The 21226-nt window shown below is 43.1% G+C and overlaps 1 protein-coding gene across 1 annotated transcript; it reads left to right on the top strand.

The window, feature by feature from the left end:
* The first annotated feature begins 1786 nt into the window (after nucleotides 1–1786).
* LOC115052489 (collagen alpha-2(V) chain-like) lies at nucleotides 1787–19895 on the top strand. Its single transcript, XM_029516642.1, has 55 exons — nucleotides 1787–1997; nucleotides 7074–7292; nucleotides 7367–7585; nucleotides 7903–7919; nucleotides 8021–8053; nucleotides 8156–8188; nucleotides 8633–8686; nucleotides 9625–9717; nucleotides 9819–9893; nucleotides 9979–10023; nucleotides 10102–10155; nucleotides 10235–10288; nucleotides 10399–10452; nucleotides 10596–10649; nucleotides 10756–10809; nucleotides 11049–11093; nucleotides 11178–11231; nucleotides 11319–11363; nucleotides 11543–11596; nucleotides 11697–11795; nucleotides 11880–11924; nucleotides 12018–12116; nucleotides 12211–12264; nucleotides 12356–12463; nucleotides 12549–12602; nucleotides 12688–12786; nucleotides 12938–12991; nucleotides 13095–13193; nucleotides 13897–13950; nucleotides 14040–14093; nucleotides 14179–14232; nucleotides 14358–14411; nucleotides 14508–14552; nucleotides 14650–14748; nucleotides 14838–14945; nucleotides 15074–15127; nucleotides 15245–15298; nucleotides 15417–15470; nucleotides 15559–15612; nucleotides 15719–15826; nucleotides 15938–15991; nucleotides 16114–16167; nucleotides 16267–16428; nucleotides 16522–16629; nucleotides 16728–16835; nucleotides 16971–17024; nucleotides 17110–17217; nucleotides 17302–17355; nucleotides 17481–17588; nucleotides 17677–17730; nucleotides 17822–17929; nucleotides 18035–18392; nucleotides 18479–18669; nucleotides 18756–18998; nucleotides 19074–19895. Exons 1-55 carry the CDS (start codon nucleotides 1904–1906, stop codon nucleotides 19218–19220), a joined length of 4764 nt encoding a protein of 1587 aa, XP_029372502.1. The 5' UTR covers nucleotides 1787–1903; the 3' UTR covers nucleotides 19221–19895.
* The last annotated feature ends 1331 nt before the right edge of the window (nucleotides 19896–21226 follow it).

Genomic DNA, 21226 nt, shown 5'->3' with positions numbered 1-21226 from the left:
ATATATACATATATATATATATTTAGAGATGTCCCTGAGGTTTTGTAACATGTAATATTTTCTTCGCTGCAGCTTTTTTTAGTCTGGATAATGTCCACCTTTCTGACCGGCGCCCTCCACTCACAGTGTGTGTGTCCTGTGTGCTCGATCGTGGGCTGATCTCTCCTGTGGTTACGCTGCTGTCTAGTCTATACATCCAGAAATAGACTGGATGTAGTAAGACTTGGAAAAAAAAACCCACATGTAAGAGACTCTCTTGCCACAAGAGTTGAGGTTAATATTTGTGTCTTGCACAATGCACTCCCTGTAATTTTTACTGCAGAGTTCAAAGTAATCGCTTGAAAGTTTGATTTAAAGAAAAGAAAAATCATCATCTTGTAATTAGACCTCAGACATGCAGCATTTGGGATGTGTCAGCCAACCTGACACAATACTGGGTTCACCCTCAGGTTAACCATAGCGGCGCTGATCAAAGAGGACTCACTTGGTCAGATTACAAAGGTGACACATGTGAAGGAGGATGAACTGTCTGAGGGGATGTGTGATGAGTTTTATATATCTAAAGTCACTTCCAACCAAACAGCAGACTGGAGTAAAAGGTTGGTTTCCATCTGAAATACCAAGGCCAGAACCACCTGGATTTACTGATTGATATGGAGATGGAACTTGCTCCTAATTTATCCCAGACACTGAAATGGTTTGATTCTGATCAAATAGTGTTGGACCATATTAAACTACAGGTGTAACTCCACCAATGATGTATTCTATTAATGCCATCGTTTGCAGACCAGCAGTGTTAGGAGCTGAAAATTCTGACCTGACGGAGGAACTGTCTTCCCATCTGCTTCCTCTGTGGCCCTGCCCCACTGCCTGAAACCCACTGATGGGAAATCAGTCTGTTCTCCAAGCACCTGAAAAACTTCCTGGCCTGTTTTGCAAAAGGGAACAAGTTAAATCATCCTCTAAAAGAAATATCGATGTTAAAGGATGCTCTTTTAACTCAGCCGGAGCCAAAATCACTTGGTAAGAGCGCCGTATTCTTCCTGATGGAGATGTTGTTTCGTTCTCTACCTCAGGGACTGACAGTCACTGACTTGGCAGAGGTCTGACCTGGAAAACACATCAGCTGAGCGCAACATGCATGTTGTAATTCGCTCAAGCTGTCGTACACAGCAGTGAGTTAGTTAGATGAATCTCAGGTAGACAGAAAAAAAGGGCCATAAGTGACAAAGGTTCATGAGGATCATCTTCAGGCTCCATCAAGCTGGTGGTTAGAAAAGACAGAGGCATAAACAACCAGGTTGTCCAGTAAATATCCTAAATACATAAATTCACCAATATATGAAATAAATTTTGATAATAGAGGGACAAAATAAAGAAAATTCACCTACCAGTGTAAAAATTTGTTGTATGGGTGCACGTACATATGTTGCATGAAGTTTAATTCTATAGCTACATATAAATCCTACAGTTGGATTTAGTTTGTTTTATATTTGCTCTAAAAATAGCAAACACTTAAAAGAAAGAAAAGCTCCACAAAGAAAGCATCATAATCCATACCACCTTCTTTCATCAGTCTCTTGGTTAAATTTAACACAGCCTCTAATTAGTTACATCTTCCAGGGAAACTGTAAAAGCCAAAGGAGCAGGAGGAGGTTGGCCTTGGAATAAAGCAAGAAAAAATGATGAGAGAGGAGACGAGGAGGAGGAGAGTGAGAGGAGGGGGGAGGGGTGTTGGGGGGGTGAAGAGGGCGCTTGTTTCAGTTTGTAGTGATCGCTCATCCAGGAGCCTGTTCCACTCAGGGATATTTGGATTTTTCAGTCTGGATGCTGTAGCTCAGGGTTGGGCTCTCTCTGACTTCCCCTTCTTCTCTGGTGGCGGCTTCGTGTCTGGCATCCAGACATGGGGCCCTCACTGCACTCTGGGATTACTCTCTGCCTGGCCATCGCCCTGGTTCAGGTTATTGTTGTGACCTGCCAAGAAGATACCAAGAAAGGTGAGTGAGGGTCGCATCTGATTGGTTGTCTATGTTGATGCCTGGTTTTTGCAAAAATGGAGTAAGCCCAGGTCACAGAAATGCTCCTTCTTCCTTCCTTCTAAAATGTATATTTATCAAGGTTCATAAAACACCCTATATTTTTAATTTCACAAAATTTAGAAATATATTTTTTACTCTTTGATGCCTTTAAATTATTTATGATTGAGTGACATTTGATTTTGTATTTTTTCCGACTGTATCCCTGCTTCATGATCTCTTCTTTTCTAAAATGAAGGATGTGGTTTGGGAAGTTTCTCTTCTCTCCCAGATCTCTTGCCTCCTCTGTCAATTTCGAAGTTAACTGGGCTGCTCTGCCTCCCACTGACCTCGTGGTTAAGGAACTGAAAGTTAAAATCACACCCACAGCCTCCACCAGAAAGGCTCATTATGCCTTAATGAGACATTGTTTGCTTGTTCACAAAGCCGCAGAGCAGCAATGAGGAGGGCGTTTTGGTTGTATCGACACAAACATCTGGCAAAAACTGAAAACTTTTTAGGGATTAATTAGAAATCTGAACAGGTGAAGACAAACTTTGACAGTAAAGTCCAAATTCAAGATGATTTCCAAAAGAAGTTGCTTTTCCCTTTCTAGCACTTTTTCTTTTTTTTTTTTTTTAAATAAAACCCACCGTTGGATGTGATTCTGGGCCAAAAATACCTCCCTCCGACACACTAAAGAAGGCTCAGGGCCTGATGGGCTATTTCAGTGTAAGGTTGGGGCAGAATGACGGGTTTTGGAGCGCCATGGCTATAATGATGTGGCCTTTGTGGATGGGATGGACAAAAGCAGGCCACTAATTTTGGTCAGACTTCAGGCCAAAGGCAGACAGGACACACCCAGAGGGCATGGAATAGACTTCACTTGATTTTATCACTGCCAATGAAAACCCTAAAACCTGGATCAGAAGGACTGGGTGCCATCTTTTGTCTTTTGTCCAACTGATGACCAACAGGTGCGTCATAGCAGCTCATGAAAAAAAGCATGAAAATAAAAATTGAGCTTTGATTTCAATGTATCATCCGGCGCTTTTCACTTTATATATTAAAATAATCAATAAAAGCAGCTGTATGACTAATAATCGGAGGACACAAGCCTCTTGGTGACCAGGTAATCACCTCAGGACATGAGCCTCAATCCTGAATTAGCTTATCTCAGCATAAAGAGTGAAAACAGAGGGGGAAAGCACAGCTGGCTCTGTCTGAGGATGACAGACAATCAACTCATCTCTACATTTGCCTCAGAAACAAAGATTAAAGGAAAGCCTGAGGTTTAAGCACAGCTTTGTGCAGCAGATATCACTGGTTGGGATGCTGCTGCTGTTATGAAGGAGTGAATATGATAACTCAGGGCTGGTTAATGTCTGGAGGGAGACACCAGTGCAGCTCAGGTACTGTTATGAAGAAACAGTCTGCTCAGATTTATAGAGTCTGGCTTTTAGCTTGTTAAGACGCTGACTGGCCATTTCAGATTTTAGTGTGTTGTTCTTGGCCTGGTCTGTGTGTGCTCATTGATTTTATCCGACGCTAAGATGCAGCGCTGGATAATTGGCTGATTAACTTGGAAGCTGTTCACCTCATGCAGCGATTCCTCCTCCTTGCCTTGTTAGTTGTCACTATTAAATCAGACCCTTTTTGACCTTGATGGCTCTAATCACCAGCGTGAATTTCCTGGCAACTGTCACTTTTCCAAAGCAGGTTTGAATAATGATTCATAATTTTGACTACAGAATGAGGAAAATGAAAGGCATTTTCCTGTTTCACCGCATAAATCAGCTTGACATGATTTAAACGGTTCAGTTTAAGTGCTTTTAATATAATAGAAGAGAGATTAAAACCTGTATAGCAAAAAAGCTTCATGGATGGTTTCCACTTAAAGAGGCTACAATTAGTGTTGGTATTTTCTCTCATACTGAAAATCTGAGTCATAAATGCACAGACAAAATTTCTGATTATATGAATTTTCAGGTTTTAACTTGCAGCAAAGAAGCTCAATAAAACAAAGTGCTTTAACCAGAGTAGAAGGTTTGGTATTCAAACCCAAGGCTGCTGCAGAGCAGGATAAAATGAATAAATTGCTATAAAGCCCCCAGCAGTCCAGAGACCCCACAGCTGGTTGGATTTTCAGAGTTTCATGTATGCCGCAGCTCCCAAAGGTTCCTCCGGGTGTGGCGCCCCCGAGCTCTCCCAAATAAAGACAAACCACAAGTTCTACCCAAGCACAACGTATAATACAGCCGCTGTGGTTTCCCCTGAAATAACTCTTGTTTCTGAAAACGTGGGGAGAGGCTCCACCACATAATAAGTACTTAGGCATGTCACTGAACTGGATAGATTTAAATATGCTCACAAAGCCTCTAGCAGGTGGCCATCTTTGCTTAACCCACCCCATCTTTCTTTTTGTGGACAAAGAAGAAATAAAATACACAGATATGCTAGAAAAAAGTATTCATCACCACATGACTTTTTCCCCCCTTTACGTCTTTGAACCAAATTTTTCCAAACTGCAAAAAGACCATTTTTCAACAGAAATGAAACCATCTTCACACAGCTTTGTCTCAGCGTGTTTTACCTTTAGAGTTGGAGCAGAGGCAGACGGAGACACCACAGTCTAATCACTGCCCTACTGGTGTCTTGGTCAAATACAGTTCAGGGATAATTTGCCTGAAATTGTCTTAAAGTGCAACATCGCACCTCTTGCACTTTTTTTTTTGCTTATCAAATGATAAGCTGTCCTCTTGTGGAGAATCTTCAGCTTCCTTTTCTTGTTGAACTTTGGCTCCACAGATTATAGTTTGACAGGTTACTGGTCTATCTTGTATACACGCAGCTTAGATAAAATAAACAGTTTTTTCTCTAGTATGGGTTAAACTCCATAAACAACTGAATTGAACATTTCCCATCATGCAACTTTGGGGGACTTTTCGCAGACTTGATCTCAGCAATAGAGCTTCATACCTGCAGTTTAACATAGTTTCTCTGGTATAAATGTTGTCTCCTCTCAAGATTTATGACATCACCAGGACCACAGGACTTTATGAACCAAATTAACCACGGAATTCCCCTTTAAATGATGAGCCCTCATTTTACAATAATGTCTTGAGTTTACTGGCTTCCAATTTAATTTACTCCTCTTTAATTTTAATCCTTGTCTTCTCTTCAGAGAAATTACTTGGTTATTTTTGGCCTTGTGAACTGTAACTATGCTAACATGAAGTGTAGAAGTGTTTTTATTTTTTTTAATCCTCCTATTTCTCCATTCATTTGTTTGACAGCTGTAGTCAAAGGTTTTTTTTTACAAATGATTTATGATATATTAGCTCCTCTCAACCAGCTATTATATTAAAATGCACATATTTAGTAATTATGCAATATTAACAGGAACCATTTTCTTGCACTGAGGATTTTTACTTTTGATAAATTTGCACATTTTCCTAAATAAAGGATCTGTTTACTCCCTGAACTGTTTGTAATCAGCTGATCTCTGCTGACTGTGTATGGATTAATATTGTGTGCAGCCTACCGGCCAAAGATGGATAATACAGTCGGCTGCTTCATGTGGTCCTTCTGCACTTTTGGTGTTTTAATATTTGATGGGAGCTGAAGATTTTGATGCTACAACAAAATACAGTACTGTACACTGCACATATGGAGCCTCTGCGCCTCATTTTAGGTTTGGGTTTTGCCAAGAGGAAGAAGGAAAAACTTTTTTGAGTGGAGAGAAAAACCTCAGAAATTAAAACAGAAGGACACACACTGGTGACGGTAATTCTTTAAACTGTTGTTCAGACATTTCACTAAAAACCACAAATGTTAACGTGGTAATGGAAAAGTCAGAGGATGAAGAAAATCCACTGGGTACGTGTGGATTTTGACACAGGGAGCTAAATTCACTGTCATGTATTGATAGAAACCATTCTTCACAATCAGAACAACCTGGTGCCCATTGCTGTTCTCTGTCATAAAGATTCCTGCACAGAGGACGGCAGAGCCTACTCCAACAGTCAGATCTGGTACCCAGACCCGTGTCGAGTCTGTATGTGTGATAGTGGGACAGTGGTTTGTGAGGACGTGGTGTGTGAGGATGAAGGTGACTGCCAGACCACAGAGACGCCCCCGGGCGAGTGTTGCCCTGTGTGCTCGGCTGCAGCGCGGCATCTGAACACTCAAACTGGTAAACCCAATGTGGTTGTTTGGTACCTGTAGGTTCTCTGTGGCTGCATCTTGTTTATCACTTTTCAACCTCAGCAGTCGGTTCGTCTTCCCTTCTGCGTCAGGACTGCTGGTCGTCTTCATCTGTCTCCTGCGTCCTGTGCACATTAAACATTGCTTTTTAAATCGACCTGAATTTCCCTTTGACCGTATTTTGAGTATGAAAAAGGAATACATTTACTTTCTGGCAGATATACTCACTTCTAAAGTGTTGTGCAGCAGCAACACTGGTAGCAGTTTCATCAGTTTTACATAAAAGACATGCACTCACTTCAGTTTTGAGACAAGAGCGGTGAAACTGCTGTCTGCTTTCCTGCTAGACAATGAAGTTGAGCAGATATGGCGGAAAAAACAGAAAAGACACAGAATCATTTTCAAAATCAAAACAGTTAATAAAACAGTTCACAAAGTTCACAGTTGATATAGTTTGCATTTAAGATTTATAATTTAAAAGGAATTAATTGACATTTTGAGAAATATCCTTTCTTTGTTAAATCCACACTAATATGATGCTACCACCAGCAAACTGTGAGCTTAGCATAAAGACTTCCCCATAGTTTTGCACTAAAATAGTGGGAAGTGTAAATCCTGAGATTCTTAGTTCTTGATGGTAAATTTCCTCTGGTTTTCAGTCTTTATGCTCAGCTACAGCCTTTGTGGTGTCTTCATATTTAGTGTACAAATATGACACAAGAAAGGGAAAAGCTGCTTCTTGCAAAATGTTCAACTTTTAGATATTATACGAATATGCTATTGGATAATACTAATAGTACTTGCATTATATTTCATGCTCCGAGATGGTAACTTTATTTCTTTTTCATGGAGATACCTGCACCGAAAATGGTAAAGTCTACGCCAACAATGATATGTGGAACCCAGAGCCATGTCGGATTTGTGTGTGCGATAAGGGGGCCGCTGTGTGTGAGGACGTGATATGCGAGGACCTTGGTGACTGCCAGAAAACTGTGACCCCAGATGGTGAATGCTGCCCTGTGTGCTTGACTCCAGCTTCATCATCAACTCCCAGCGCAGATGCCACAACAGGTAAATGTTACATCTGTCACACTGTTGAGGCCTTAGATTATGGTGTTTACCACCTGTTTGTATTCCACCTGCAGATGTGAATAATGTGCAGAACTGCACGGTCGATGGGGAAATCCACAATCACAACGACATCTGGAAACCGGAGCCTTGTCGCGTCTGTGTTTGTGACAATGGTGTCACCATCTGCGATGAGGTGCAGTGCGAAATTCTGTCAGACTGCGAGAAAGCAGTCACACCTGAGGGAGAATGCTGCCCTGTGTGTGACAGCTTCGCCAGTGCCAGCAGGATGATTGGTGAGACATGTTTGTCTGTTCCTTGAATAGTTCAGACATTGTTATGCGCTTGTTATTTTAGTAACATCCATGTTCAGAGTGGATTCTACCTGTTGAGGCCAAGCGAGTACTTTAGCATTTGTGATGTGTGTGCTCTTGTGCTCTGTGAACTCACCCAATGGAGATGTCACATTATGCTGCACGCCTTTGAGTAGACTCTGCAGCAAGTCTGCAAAACAAAAATGGTCAGTTTAATTACAGAGTTCAACAGCTGGAGGTGTAACATCTATAAAATGAAATGATGAATGGCTATCTTTCTTCTTTCTATTTCCCTAAAGAATTGATGGGCTTCAAGGTAAGTCATGAATCACGTTAACGTTAACATGGATTAATTAAAAATAAACATGAAAATTACAATTGTTCTACTAATAATTAAAATATCTGTTTCCTCTGTAGGGACAGAAAGGTGAACCTGGGGATATTCCACATGTAAGTAACCTAGTAGGATTTTACAGTGCATTTTACAGAGTTTTTTGTTGATAATTGTCACTTTCTACATCAGCATAGTGCTTTAACTTTTTTCCCTCTTAGGTGGTGGGGCTCCCTGGACCTCAAGGACCTTCGGTGTGTTTTTACTGCTTTTACTTTGTTTTTGTGTTTTCATGTGCTACTTTGTATAATTGGACAGTCCAAAACATAGCAGTTACAATGCATTGATTTGGACACTAGGTGGAACCAAAGTGTCATAATAAATTTGGTTTTCACCTTCACAAGACTTCTAGAATTGCTTTGCAGTTTTTGTTGTTGGCTCTATGCATCCATTATGTGCTGCTGAAGCACACATTGATTTATTTAGCAGATGCAGGCAGATTAAAATGTAAGTGTAATAGAAGCAGCGAATAATTTAATAAGGCCACATAATGAATGGTATGTTCATTAAGTCACTGTAGCTGAACAATTCTTATGTCAAAGTGAATTGGCTTAATTGATTTAGATGAATTAAAACATTATCGGCTGATTGTTTGATTGATGCGTGATGTTTGCTTGATATTTGTCTTCATGGTTCAGGGCCCTCCAGGAGCTCAGGGCCACACTGGACCAAGAGGCTTTAAAGGCAGGAAGGTAAGTTCAAACAGGAGCTATTATAATTAAAATAAACTTAAACAAATGGCAAGAGAACCAGATCATGTTAACCTTCATTTTATACTTAAAATGGTTGCAAATCTGTAGATGTAATATTAGAGTACAGTCACAATTGAAATTAATCTGTGAAAAAATTTTTTTGGATGATTTATTATTATTATTATTATTTGAACGAGTAGAAGTGACGTACGCAACGTCAGGAAACAGGAAGTAGTTGGCGGGAAGACGACGAGTTACGGGTGCCCCGAAGGGACAAAATAGCAGCTCGGGCTTAATGCAATAAAAAACTAAACCACACAAGAATAAAAATCTTTGCATTGATTCGATACCCCAAAATGAATAATAACTGAGGAATAAATATTTCATAATTTAATAAATTATGTGTTCTATTATGCGGTTGTAATTTTGATTATATCGGTTTATGTTAAAGCAAAACCGAACGTATCACTAAACCTTGTATTTGTATAACTTGAGGACGTAACAAAAGGCGACAACAGAGCAGCAAAAACATTCATTCTTCATCAGTTCTTACCTTATTAACGTATTTTTAAATGACTTTAACGTAGTTCGCCATTTTGACGCCAGCAAACACGAACATCCGCGACCATTGGTCAGCTGGGTGTCACGTGGCTTATTTCGCCCCTTCTCATTGGTCGGTGCGCTTTCAAAATAAATCTGCAAAACTAATTTAGCTAACGATTAAGAATTGTTAGTAGTATTTGATTTAATTGTACTAATTTTACTTGAGAAAAAATATATATAACTTCAATTGTTTTTTTCTTTCTGATGAACATATAATGAAAAGACCTGTAATAATTAGATAAATTATTAATGCTGGAGAAATTAATAGTCTCTTTATTCCCAGTGCATAACTGCGTCCTCCCTTCATTAGTGATTTGTTTCCATAAAACCTGCAGGGATTCCCAGGGCCTGCAGGATTTGATGGGGAGCCCGGTGTGCCAGGAAACCCAGGAGAACCAGGACCCCCAGGCCAGCCAGCCGCCCCGGGGGTCGGTTTTTTTATTTCACAGTCTGTTGGCTTGTTTGAGTGACCCATCTCTGCAGTGGGATAGTTTTAAACATGTGTTTGGAATAAATCTCTTTTCAAAAGGGAAACCTGGTGTCACAGATGGCCTCAGGTTTCAATGAGAAGTCTAGCTGGGCTGGGATGGTGTCAGGATCAAGGGTGAGTGCTGCACAGCTGCACAGCAATAGAACATTTATCCAATGTCCAATTTAAACTACAGTGTGTGAAGTATTGCTATTTTTAGGGTGAATCTGGACCACGTGGCCCACCCGGACAGACTGGATCCCCAGTGAGTTTTACACATTTTAAATTACTCTAAGTCTAATTTTCAAATCATGATATCATACATACACTACCTGTTCTTCAGGGTCCAAGTGGGGGTCAGGGAATTCCAGGAGAGGCTGGAGATACAGGAGCAATGGTAGAGTTCACAATTCTCTCCTGTTGAATTTTGGGGAAAGTTGTGTCAGCATTTATAAGTTCCTTGTATTTGTCCGCAGGGTGAGCCAGGCCATCGAGGACCAGATGGGCCACCAGGAAAAGCAGGACCTGATGTGAGTCAAATTTTTATCAACATTGTGTCTTTTGCTTTTTTCAATATTTTTGCAGCTATTTGTACTGTCAGTGATAACTAGTCTTATTATGAGTTCACTATTTCATTCAGGGAGAACCTGGACCCGCAGGCGCTACAGGAGAAGCAGGATTTCCAGGATCTGGGGTATCTCTTTCTCTCAAAACCATTAATTATTAACTAATAACTATGCAACCATGTTAAATCTATCACAAAACATAAAATATGACGTGCTCAGTTGGGGATTCAAAGTGGATTTGTGTGTTTTTTTTTTGTTTTTTTTTTGGTAGGGTGCAAGGGGATTCCCAGGACTCCCAGGTCTTCCAGGCCTGAAGGGTCAAAAGGTACATCTCATGGAGCTAAAGTCATTCGACAACAGTGACACCACACCATTTTATCTGTTAACAAACAGAACTTACATGTTTCTGTGCTTTTGGATCCTTTCACCAGGGAAATACTGGTCTTGCTGGGCTGCGAGGAGAGTCCGGAGCAGTCGGAACCAAAGTATGAATATGTCAATAAGACATAAGCTTCTTTTTATCAATATATAAAGAAGATCAAAAATGTTAAATATTAAACATGCTGCAACATGCCATAAAGCCTTTTTTTGATAGATAAGAGGACTATTTAAGCCAATCATTTCTGTTTTATAATATACATTAAGGATATGTAAGGAACCTTCAAAAATGCAATGGTGGGCTTCTTTTAAAAACATGCATTATTTCTGTGTTTTTCATTTTCAGGGCGCATCCGGTACTCCTGGTACTATGGGTGCTCCCGGTCCACTGGTAGGCAGCACACTCAATAAAAAGATCGACAAAGCATCTGATACTGAGTTCGACCTCAAGTAATGAGCCAATCCTCTGTTTCAGGGACCACCGGGCCTGCAGGGAGAGAGAGGCAGAGCTGGTCCAACTGGGCCCGTGGTAAGAAAATAATGCATCAGATTGAAAAAGTACAAAGCTGGAAAATGATGTTGCAGGATTGTGACATTTTCTCTCTTCCTCTTTCAGGGAAAACGTGGAGCATCTGGCCATGTTGGCAAACCAGGTCCTTTGGTAAGGACCGGCTTCTTCTGTATTAATGTCAAACCAGATCTGACCAGACATAAAGTTGTACACTGGATCAGGAGATCATGACAAAGCCTCTGACGTTGACTAAGCATGAATTAATAACCATTGATGGGAATCCTCCACTGAAAATTTCTCTTATTTTATTGTATCATGAATCATCACAGGGTCCACTGGGAATCCCCGGTGTGCCAGGATTTCCTGGTGCCCCAGGAATGAAGGTGAGTTTGTTTATTGTCTGCAGTCATGGGCAGATGTTTTGATATTTTTAGGCGGGCGTTGTCAAAAATTCAAATCAAACCGAAATCATGTCTTCTGCAGGGTGAAGCTGGACCGACAGGGGTGAGAGGAAGTCCAGGACAGCAAGGATCCAGGGGGGATGCTGGACATGTCGGCCCACCTGGACCAACAGGAGAGCAGGTGTGATATCATCAAATTGTTGCAGGTTTTTCCTGTAAAACCGTGGAGGAGATCATTGTTCGTTCATGTCTTGGTTTCCAACAGGGTGCAGAAGGATCTGATGGGGCTCCAGGTGCTCGGGGACAAGCAGTAAGTGTAACTACACAGATTAGGTATATTTAAAGATCGCTAAAACCTCCATCTTTTTTAATTTTTGACTTTTTTGAAAACCTTTCTTCATAGGGTCTGGCAGGTGTTCAGGGTCCATCAGGTTTACTGGGACCTCCTGGTCCCCCTGGCCCTCAGGGAACAACAGGAGCACCAGGACCAAAGGGCCAAGTGGTATGAGCGCTCATTCCCTCTAAATATTTGCTCATAACTTTGGGATTCATGTAATCCGATGTTTTAATGTTTTGACCTCCATCTTCTTCTTCAGGGTGATGTCGGACTTCCTGGATTCAAAGGAGAAGCTGGAATAAAGGGAGAAAGAGTGAGCCAAAAATAAAACCACCCAGACGTTCAGTTATGATGTTTTAGGTTCATTAACTGAAATGCTGATTCATCCATTTCCGTGATGTCAGGGTGACCATGGTACTCAGGGTCCATTAGGCCCAATGGGAGAGGATGGGAAGCGTGGACCTCGAGGTGATGCTGGATCCATTGGGCCTCCAGGACCTTCAGGAGAGACTGTGAGTCAACTTTTACTTCACCCTGGATCTCATTTTTAAATCTCAGTAAAACAATAATTTTTGAAGAACTACTCATTTATTCTAGGGGGCTCCAGGAAATCGAGGTTTCCCTGGTGCTGATGGCTTACCAGGCCAAAAGGTGACTTGAATTCGCAGAGCAGAAGATAAAATGGCAGAATGGAACTGTTTCTCTGTGATTTTAAATATTGATATGTGGACAACAGGGAGCTCAGGGTGAAAGAGGGCTGCCAGGAGCTTCTGGTGCCAAAGGTTTAGCTGGAGATGTGGGACGCACTGGAGAGCCAGGTCTAACAGGAGCTCGGGTATGTTGTTGTTCGTTACTAATTCAAACCCAATTAAGTTTATTCGCTACACATGTGACACATTTTATACCATAATAAATGACATCAGTAAAATGTGGACTATTCCTAGATGGGCATCTAACACAGATTTGTAACTTGTCTCATTTCACAGGGTCTGACTGGACTTATCGGTGCTCAGGGAGCAGAGGGAAAACCAGGTCCAGTGGTACGCAAACATTTCACAATTTAACTGAAACTAAGAATTGATCTCCTCCCGCCCCAGGCATGGAGTAGAGTATGTGCTAGATTAATTTTTCATGTCTTTCCAGGGCTCAGCAGGAGAGGATGGCAAACCAGGCCCAGGTGGTTCTACTGGAAACAGAGGTTCAGCTGGACCCATGGGCCTGCCAGGACCAAAAGGCTTTGCTGTCAGTGGCAAGAGTGGCAAATAAATGGGGGGACATCATGGATGTATTATCTGAAAACCAGAAAAATCTAAATAAATAAAAATCACAATTATAAAGAATATAATATATAATAAACTATGTATGCTAAATTTACCAAGATGACGGCACCCAGTGTTACAACCACTTACTCACCTGAAGTGAATGAACCAATGTGACCCTTTTCACCGGGAAACTAACATCCCTAATGACTGATGTAACCAAGCGAAGCCCACCTTTGTGCCTCATGCTTTGGGCTTGAACTCTTTGGGTGACTTGTGGGTGTAGAATTCTGGTTTTTATGACGTAAAGCAGGAAGCAGGAAGAGACTGAAAGGAGACCAGCCGCTGGCCTTTATAACCTGGCCCTGATTAGGAGTGGGCTGGAGGATGAGTCATCAAAGGGCTGCGTTCACTAAACCCATGTGCCCTCTTTGTGCAACATCCATCCATCCATTATCTACAACACTTATCTGTCAGGGGTGTGAGTCTGACACAGGGCCAGCATACAGACACCTTCCTTAGGACCAAATATACTGTTATATATGCAGCAGAAGACAGAGAGGGTTATAGTTTTTAAGGAAAATTTGCTAATTAATGACAAAGCAGAGGAACCTAAACACTGATTGCTGCTTTGGACAAGTGAGAAAATGGTAACACAACATCATGATTGGCTTCTGGTTTTTTAGGGTGATCCTGGGAAGATTGGAGAGGCTGGAAGTCTTGGACCTCCAGGTCAAAGGGTAACCATCGCTGTTACTCAAGTCATACTCATTAATTTAACGTTGTATTATACAGATATACTGATGAATACTTCACTACCTGTTTCTAGGGACTGAATGGAAAGGATGGAGAAGAAGGAGCCGCCGGACCAGCTGGCCCAGCTGTAGGCCTCCTCCTGTGTTGTCAAAAATCATCTGCATTTTAATAACATTACATGCAGAATCTATTCAACTTGCTGTTTTTTCCAGGGTCCCGCAGGAAAAAGGGGAGAGCAGGGACCACAGGGACTGATTGGTTTCCAGGTGAACTGCGTCTTAGATTTGCAATGGAGTCTGTTTTTCTCAGAATGTATTTTATATGGTCATATTAGTGAGTAAGCTGTCTGTTATTGTCACAATAAATTAAAATGTGGGTTGATGTTTTTTAGGGTTTACCTGGACTGACAGGCGCACCAGGAGAATCAGGAAAACCAGGAAATGAGGTACAATAAGATATATTATTTTTCTTATTATTTGCATCACTCCATTTGAAATTTTCTGTGATATTACATTGAGGAAGTTGTTGTTGTAATTTTTAGGGCCTTGCTGGAGAGGCCGGGGCTGTCGGAGCCACTGGTCCAAGGGTGGGTCCATTTATATTATTTAGAACTGTTCCCGTAACTGATGAAAGTTTGGCTCACTGCTGTACTGCATGTCTTTACCCCCTGGTCCTCTCTGTAGGGAGAAAGGGGACCCCCAGGAGAAAGAGGTGAAATTGGACCCAATGGGCTGCTGGGACCCAAAGGTAGTCCAGGTGGCCCAGGACCAGATGGACCAAAGGTGTTGTAACTATAAAAGCATCAACACCAAACTCCAAGCTTTACCTAATTCATAATGATAAATCTGTGATACCTTCTTGTGCATTTCAGGGTAACCCCGGCCCCAAGGGTTCTCTGGGAGAGCCAGGAGGTCCAGGACTTCAGGGGATGCCAGGAGAGAGAGGCATACCAGGGCCTTCAGGACCAAAGGGAGACGCAGTAAGTTAAACAATACGATCACGCTTCAAAAGCAATTTGAGAAAATGTGCGGAGTCACTGTAAGAGGAAGCGTTTCCTGCGTGTTCAGCCATTTAATGAGCCACTGATGAGGCAGATTCTCTTGACAGGGCTCCATTGGAGATAAAGGACTTGAGGGTAAAGCAGGAGCTGATGGTGCTCGGGTGAGTCACCTCAACACAAACAGTTCTGTAGAATTTCTCAGCCCAAGATGCCAGACGTTTGTGGCCAAATATTTTACCTGTATTCATATTTTTTGTGCGTCTTTTTTTATTAAAAAGGGACTTCCTGGTCCTGTTGGACCCGTTGGTTCCAGTGGACCCCATGGAGAGAAGGTGAACTCTGATTGGTTCTGGTCAAATTCTATTCCCAAATTGATTCCAGCTTTTCATTAACACTAACACACATAAGAAAAAGAAAAATATCGATTAACTTTACTGCTCCTTTCTTCAGGGTGAACCTGGATCACCTGGACCTTCAGGACGTCGAGGCTCAAGAGGAATTGCTGTCAGTAGATCGTTCTCTTTTATCACTCAGATTAAATTGACTTTGAGTTTGATATTTGTCTTGATGAAGTGTGTGATGATATGAACAGGGTTCTAACGGTGAGCCTGGTCCAACTGGTGCTGTTGGCTTCCCTGGACCTCCAGTAAGTGGCCCATTAAACACATATACAGATAAACAGATGAATAAACTGATAAAATTAACTCTTAACTGCAAGATCGATAATTAACGGAACTTACAATGATTCCCAGGGTCCCGATGGCCAGCCTGGGGTCAAAGGTGAGACAGGTGAGGCAGGCCCGAAAGGAGAAGCAGGACCACCTGGACCACAGGGGACTGCTGGGAAACCAGGAGGACAGGTATACTTAGCAAACATGAAAAAATAATATGCGTCTTTTATATTTAAATAGTCAACTCAGTTAATTACAGTTGCGAAGAAAGTTTTGGTTGATTGTGTGTGTTTGTTTTAGGGTCCCCTTGGTGTGACTGGACTGAAAGGTGGCAGAGGAACAAAGGGTCCAACTGTGAGTTGTTCAAAACCCTTTTAGCCAAAAAAAAAAAAAAAAAAAGTAATTTCTTTTTTATAGCTTTAGTGGTTCAACTGTCGTTAAAATTCATTTAATTGACGCCTGTTTTCTTCCTGCAGGGCTCTCCTGGTTTTCCTGGGTTGCCTGGAGGAGTGGGACCCCCTGGTTCTCTTGTGAGTGCATCGTGTTTTTGTTTATTTAAAAAGAGATCCGCAGGTATCAAAGTTGTATTTTCCAGGTTTTGCGCTGACAGGACGTTCGGTGTTTTTCAGGGTGCTGTTGGGGCGGATGGACCCATCGGTGGTCCAGGAAAGCAGGGTCCTCCAGGTATTCGAGGAGAGAATGGAGCTCAAGGACGTCAAGGAGAGAGAGGACCAGAAGGCCCACCGGGCAGCCCTGGGGACAAGGGGGACGCTGGCGAGGACGGACCCTCGGTCAGACTAAGTCCAGACTGTGCTGATCTTCCTGCAGCCAAATAAGTCCTGAGATGACTAAATTCCTTGCCTGCTCTTGTGTTCCATTGTCAGGGTCCTGACGGGCCTCCAGGACCTGCTGGTCCTGCCGGACAGAGAGGTATTGTGGGTCAGCCTGGACTCAGAGGCGAGAGAGGTCTGCTGGGACTCCCAGGTCCTGCTGTAAGTAATACTCCTGACTTATTACACTTCAATATTTCACCATGCACAGATGGCTTTACGGGTAACAAACATCTGATGATATGTTTTTTGTTTCTCAGGGTCCACCAGGAAAACCCGGGACCCCTGGAATTCAGGGTGGTATAGGTCCACCTGGTGGAGTGGGCTTACCAGGATCTACTGGCCCGAGAGGAGATGCTGGCCCTGAGGTTTGTCCTGTACAGCTGATGTCTGAGGTTTTATGGTCCTAACATCAAATTAGTTCCTTCAGGACAACATGTTTTAAAACCAGCTGGTCTGTGATGTGCCTGATTATTCACCTTTTCCTGTCTGCGTCTCTTCAGGGTGTTGCGGGAGCAGAGGGACCTCCTGGAAAAGACGGTCTTGTGGGCGAAAGGGTAAGATCAAAAACATGGTGCTTGTGTTTGTTGTTTATTTAAATGGTGGGTTGACTGTTCCACTGGGGTGTGTATATGTTTCCAGGGAGACAGGGGTAATCCTGGTCCAGAGGGTCTGGCTGGTGTTACAGGGGCTCCAGGAAATGAGGGTCCGGTTGGAAACACTGGCAGTCCAGGGCAAATTGGTTTCAATGTGAGTTTCACAAACAGAAATATAACTTATAATATGCTGCATTTGTTAGCCACACATCAATAACAACATCAATTTGAATTGCAGGGTGAGAGAGGCCCCTCTGGACCCCCAGGAGCAGCTGGAATACGGGGCAAAGTGGTAAACATGAAATCCAAATTTTTTGATGTCCCAAAACGGCCGTTATAAATCGAACTGAAACGTGTTGTTAGTGTAAAACTAATTGTTACTAAGGTGTTGAACCGTCGACCTCCCTCTGCTTTCAGGGCCCTCAAGGACCACAAGGAGAGAAGGGGGCCACTGGAGAACCAGGAGAGAGGGGTCAGAAAGGACACAGAGGGTTCACTGGTCTTCACGGTCTTCCTGGAACAACTGTACACAGTTTTCGATTTTAGGAAATTCTCATGGAGGTAAAAGGGTCCAATATAGAACTGAACTAAAGCCCATTCTGTCCTGTTGCAGGGTGCCACCGGGGATCTGGGAGAGACTGGTATCGTTGGACCAGCTGGGTCGAGGGTTGGTGCACAAACATACCACATAGTGATCATATAAAGTCACAGATCACGCATCATTTGTCAGCGTGGATATCTGTCTGTTGTACCAAAAGGGTCCTCCAGGGGTGTTGGGTCCTCCAGGAAAGGAAGGAAACATCGGCCAGCCCGGTCCGATGGGTGCTCCTGGAAGCAGAGGGACTTCTGGAGATATCGGAGCACAGGTGAGGTTTTTACTCTTCAGGTTAAGGAAACTGCATTTGGGTTGAAATGGGTTAAATTAAGATAAATAGAAAGAAGAAAATGAAGAATTACCTTTTCTCTGTCAGGGTCCACCTGGTGAACCTGGACCTCCTGGACCCCCTGGTTCTCCAGGACCTCCCACTGCGCCTGCTGAGAGTCTCTTTGCCGCACTTGCTGATTACGACGGGGACGGTGTCATGCCAGAAACTGCAGAGTTCATCGAGGACGAGCTGGCAGCAGATCCCCCTCTACTTCCTGAGTTCAACAAAGATGAGGCGCTTCCCAATAAGAAGTCGGCCATCCTGCGTGCCGACACCGGCATCCAAACCACGCTGAAAACCCTCAGCGGACATCTGCAAAACCTCCGCAGTCCCGACGGCAGCAAGATGAACCCTGCAAAAACCTGCCAGGACATCAAGCAGTGCTACCCTCAGAAGAAGAGCGGTGAGGATCCTGCTGAATTTTTAGTCCAGTGTCACATCACAGACATGTTCATGGTGGTCTGACTCCTCCCAATGCCTCTCACACAGGCGAGTATTGGCTCGATCCAAATCAAGGAAGCACAAAAGATGCAATCAGGGTGTTCTGTAATATGGAAAGTGGTGAAACCTGCCTCTCTGCCCAATCGGCAAGCATCCCCCGCAAGGCATGGTGGACGAAGGCCAGTCCCAGCACCAGCAAACCAGTGTGGTTCGGAGCCGACATGAATGGTGGAACCACAGTAAGACATCAACAGCTCTCTCTGCTTTAAAGTATTTGCTGTATTCCAACCCAAAGAGTGTTTACATGTGAATTGCATCGTTTCAGTTTGCTTACGGAAACGTGGAGGAGCAGCCGAACGCCGTGGCCGTTCAGCTGAAGCTGCTGCAGCTTCTGTCCAAGGAGTCACACCAGAACATCACCTACCACTGCAGGAACAGCGTGGCCTATAAAGACGTGACGAGCAGCAGCCTGAAGAAAGCTCTGGTCCTCAAAGCATTTAACGGCCAGGAAATAAGAGCGCAGGGCAACAACCGCCTCAGATACACCGTGGTGGAGGACAGCTGCTCGGTGAGTCTGCAGCAGGACGCCTACGTTTGAGGAAAAGTGACTCGGGCGATTTAACTGGTTTTCTTTCTCCTTCAGGAAATAAATGGAGAGTGGGGCAAGGCAGTGATTGAGTACAGGACTCAGACTTCAACCAGGTTGCCCATCGTGGACGTGGCCCCCATGGACGTCGGACAGCCTGATCAGGAGTTCGGTCTGGACATCGGCCCCGTGTGCTTCTCTTAAAATGCAAATCCCCAATCGACGATAGACTCAGATAGGCCTTTCTAGAGGACTGACATCATCCCCAGACTCCTCTGGAGTGGATAGAGGTTCTTCACACATGGCTGCATTTCCCACAAGCTGGTGAAGTGCTGTGTACTTGGTGTGTCTGCCAGCAGATGAGAGCTGCGTGACTGATGGGATGCTGACATAATTTATTCACCATATCAATACATTTACACTCCAAACTTCAAGTACTCTCCAGGGAAACGCATGTGGGCGGATTGAAGAAATGTCTAAGGTGCTAAATAGAAAAGAAAGAAAGGTGGGCGTAGACTTACAGTAATTTTAAATCTTAAAGAGATTAGATTTTTTTGTGATGTGATAGTTCGTAAAGTGGCCTGGATAGAGCACGAGTCTATACGGCTGTGACTGTCGTTCTTCATTTTACTGGAATGGAAATGAAACAAACCTAAATTATTCAGTTCTGTGCAGGAATTCATTTACTCTTTCAACAGGAAACCTTTGTATTCTCCTTTTAAAACGTCAACTGTAAATGCAAAATATCACTGTAAATTGCAAATTATTTGTTTTTTGTGAATTGTGGACGAGGAATAAATGTCTCTCTTTGGAATCACCGCGCTCTTCCCACAAACTAAAGCCAGAGTAATTAAATAAATGCTCAGCTCACCCTCTCAAGCAGAAACTTTGCTTTGAAAGTGAATTTAAACGAGCTTAGGCATCACTGGAGGTAAACCACCTCACCACCAGAGGGAGACTTTTCCTAGAAGGTGTCCAATCACAGTGAGGTGATTTCACCTGATGTTTCCAGTATGACAATCATGCAGAGGCTTAAAAAAAACAGAAAACTAAGAAATAAATAATCTGAGTTCAATGGTAAGCGGATTCATCTCAGATGTGCTTTGGTGCATCCATCTTGTGTTATTTCTTCAAATGAATCGACACGCTGGTTCACTGATTTACAAAACCAACACAAATGTGTGAGCGCAGCCTGAAAACTCCCTCCTTCATGCTTTTCCCCACCTTTTTTTGGTGTTTGCATGCACGAGGGTGTGTGAGCAACCAAGATGAAATAAAAGAAAATAAAGAGGCAGAGAGAGGGAGCGAGAAGGCGTCCTTACAGGAAGAAACGGAGCCAAAGTTCAGGCAGCACATGTTTCTGGGTCGACCTCTCCTCTCAGCGCTCGGTGAAAGACGTGACACTCTCACCGTTTCCTGCAGCCCGGGCCTCGCTCCACATCTGTCGAGGTGGTCATTTTTAGCCGGGGCTGCTATTTTCATTTCAGTGCACGGAAAAAAAAAAAAAAAAAAAATCTACCACAGAAATAAAAGTATAGCTGAAGGATTCCGACCTGCTTTGTTGAAGCCGATAATCTTGATGTTGGCGGCTACAAGTGTCTGAAATTTACACTTGTGGTACAGAAGTCTTTGTACTTAAAATCAAGAGTCTGGCTGCAAAGACTAATCCTGATTTAAATGTGATTAATTGTAGCACAACCAATCAGTTCCATCAACCCATTTCACAAAGACGCTACAAAGATTAGATCAGAGGATGAAAGAGTCTGCAGGATTTAGTTCAGGGAAATCCATGTCCAGCCAAAATGGTGAGCAGGCTGACTTCGAAACTGGGGAAACTTCCATGTTGGTCTTGTTTTTATGACAAATCAACATATTGGGGATGCTGGCTGACAGAACCTGTCAGCTTTAATTGGCTTCCTGTCAGATAAATCATTTCCTGAGGAAATATACAAGTCTGAGGGTTGAATTCTCCTGCTGCTGCTTTCATCTCTTCTGGCTTGCAGCTACTTTAAGTTCAATTCAGTAATTCTGAGAACAAGCAGGTCAGTTCCACATAATGTTCGTGCCAGCTCGGACCAAATGACGACCAGCGGAGTCTACGACCCTGAGATGACTTGGCAGTGACGCCCAGATCCTGACTCGGGTGTCTCTTGTTCACCGAGGAGCGTCGATGAGATTTCCAAGCTACTCCTTTTCCTTCCTGTGCACCC

Source organism: Echeneis naucrates, chromosome 2 (genome assembly GCF_900963305.1).
Source record: "Echeneis naucrates chromosome 2, fEcheNa1.1, whole genome shotgun sequence".
NCBI lineage: Eukaryota > Metazoa > Chordata > Actinopteri > Carangiformes > Echeneidae > Echeneis > Echeneis naucrates.
The sequence above is the reverse complement of the archived record's forward strand: the minus strand, read 5'-3'. Positions and strand labels throughout refer to the sequence as shown.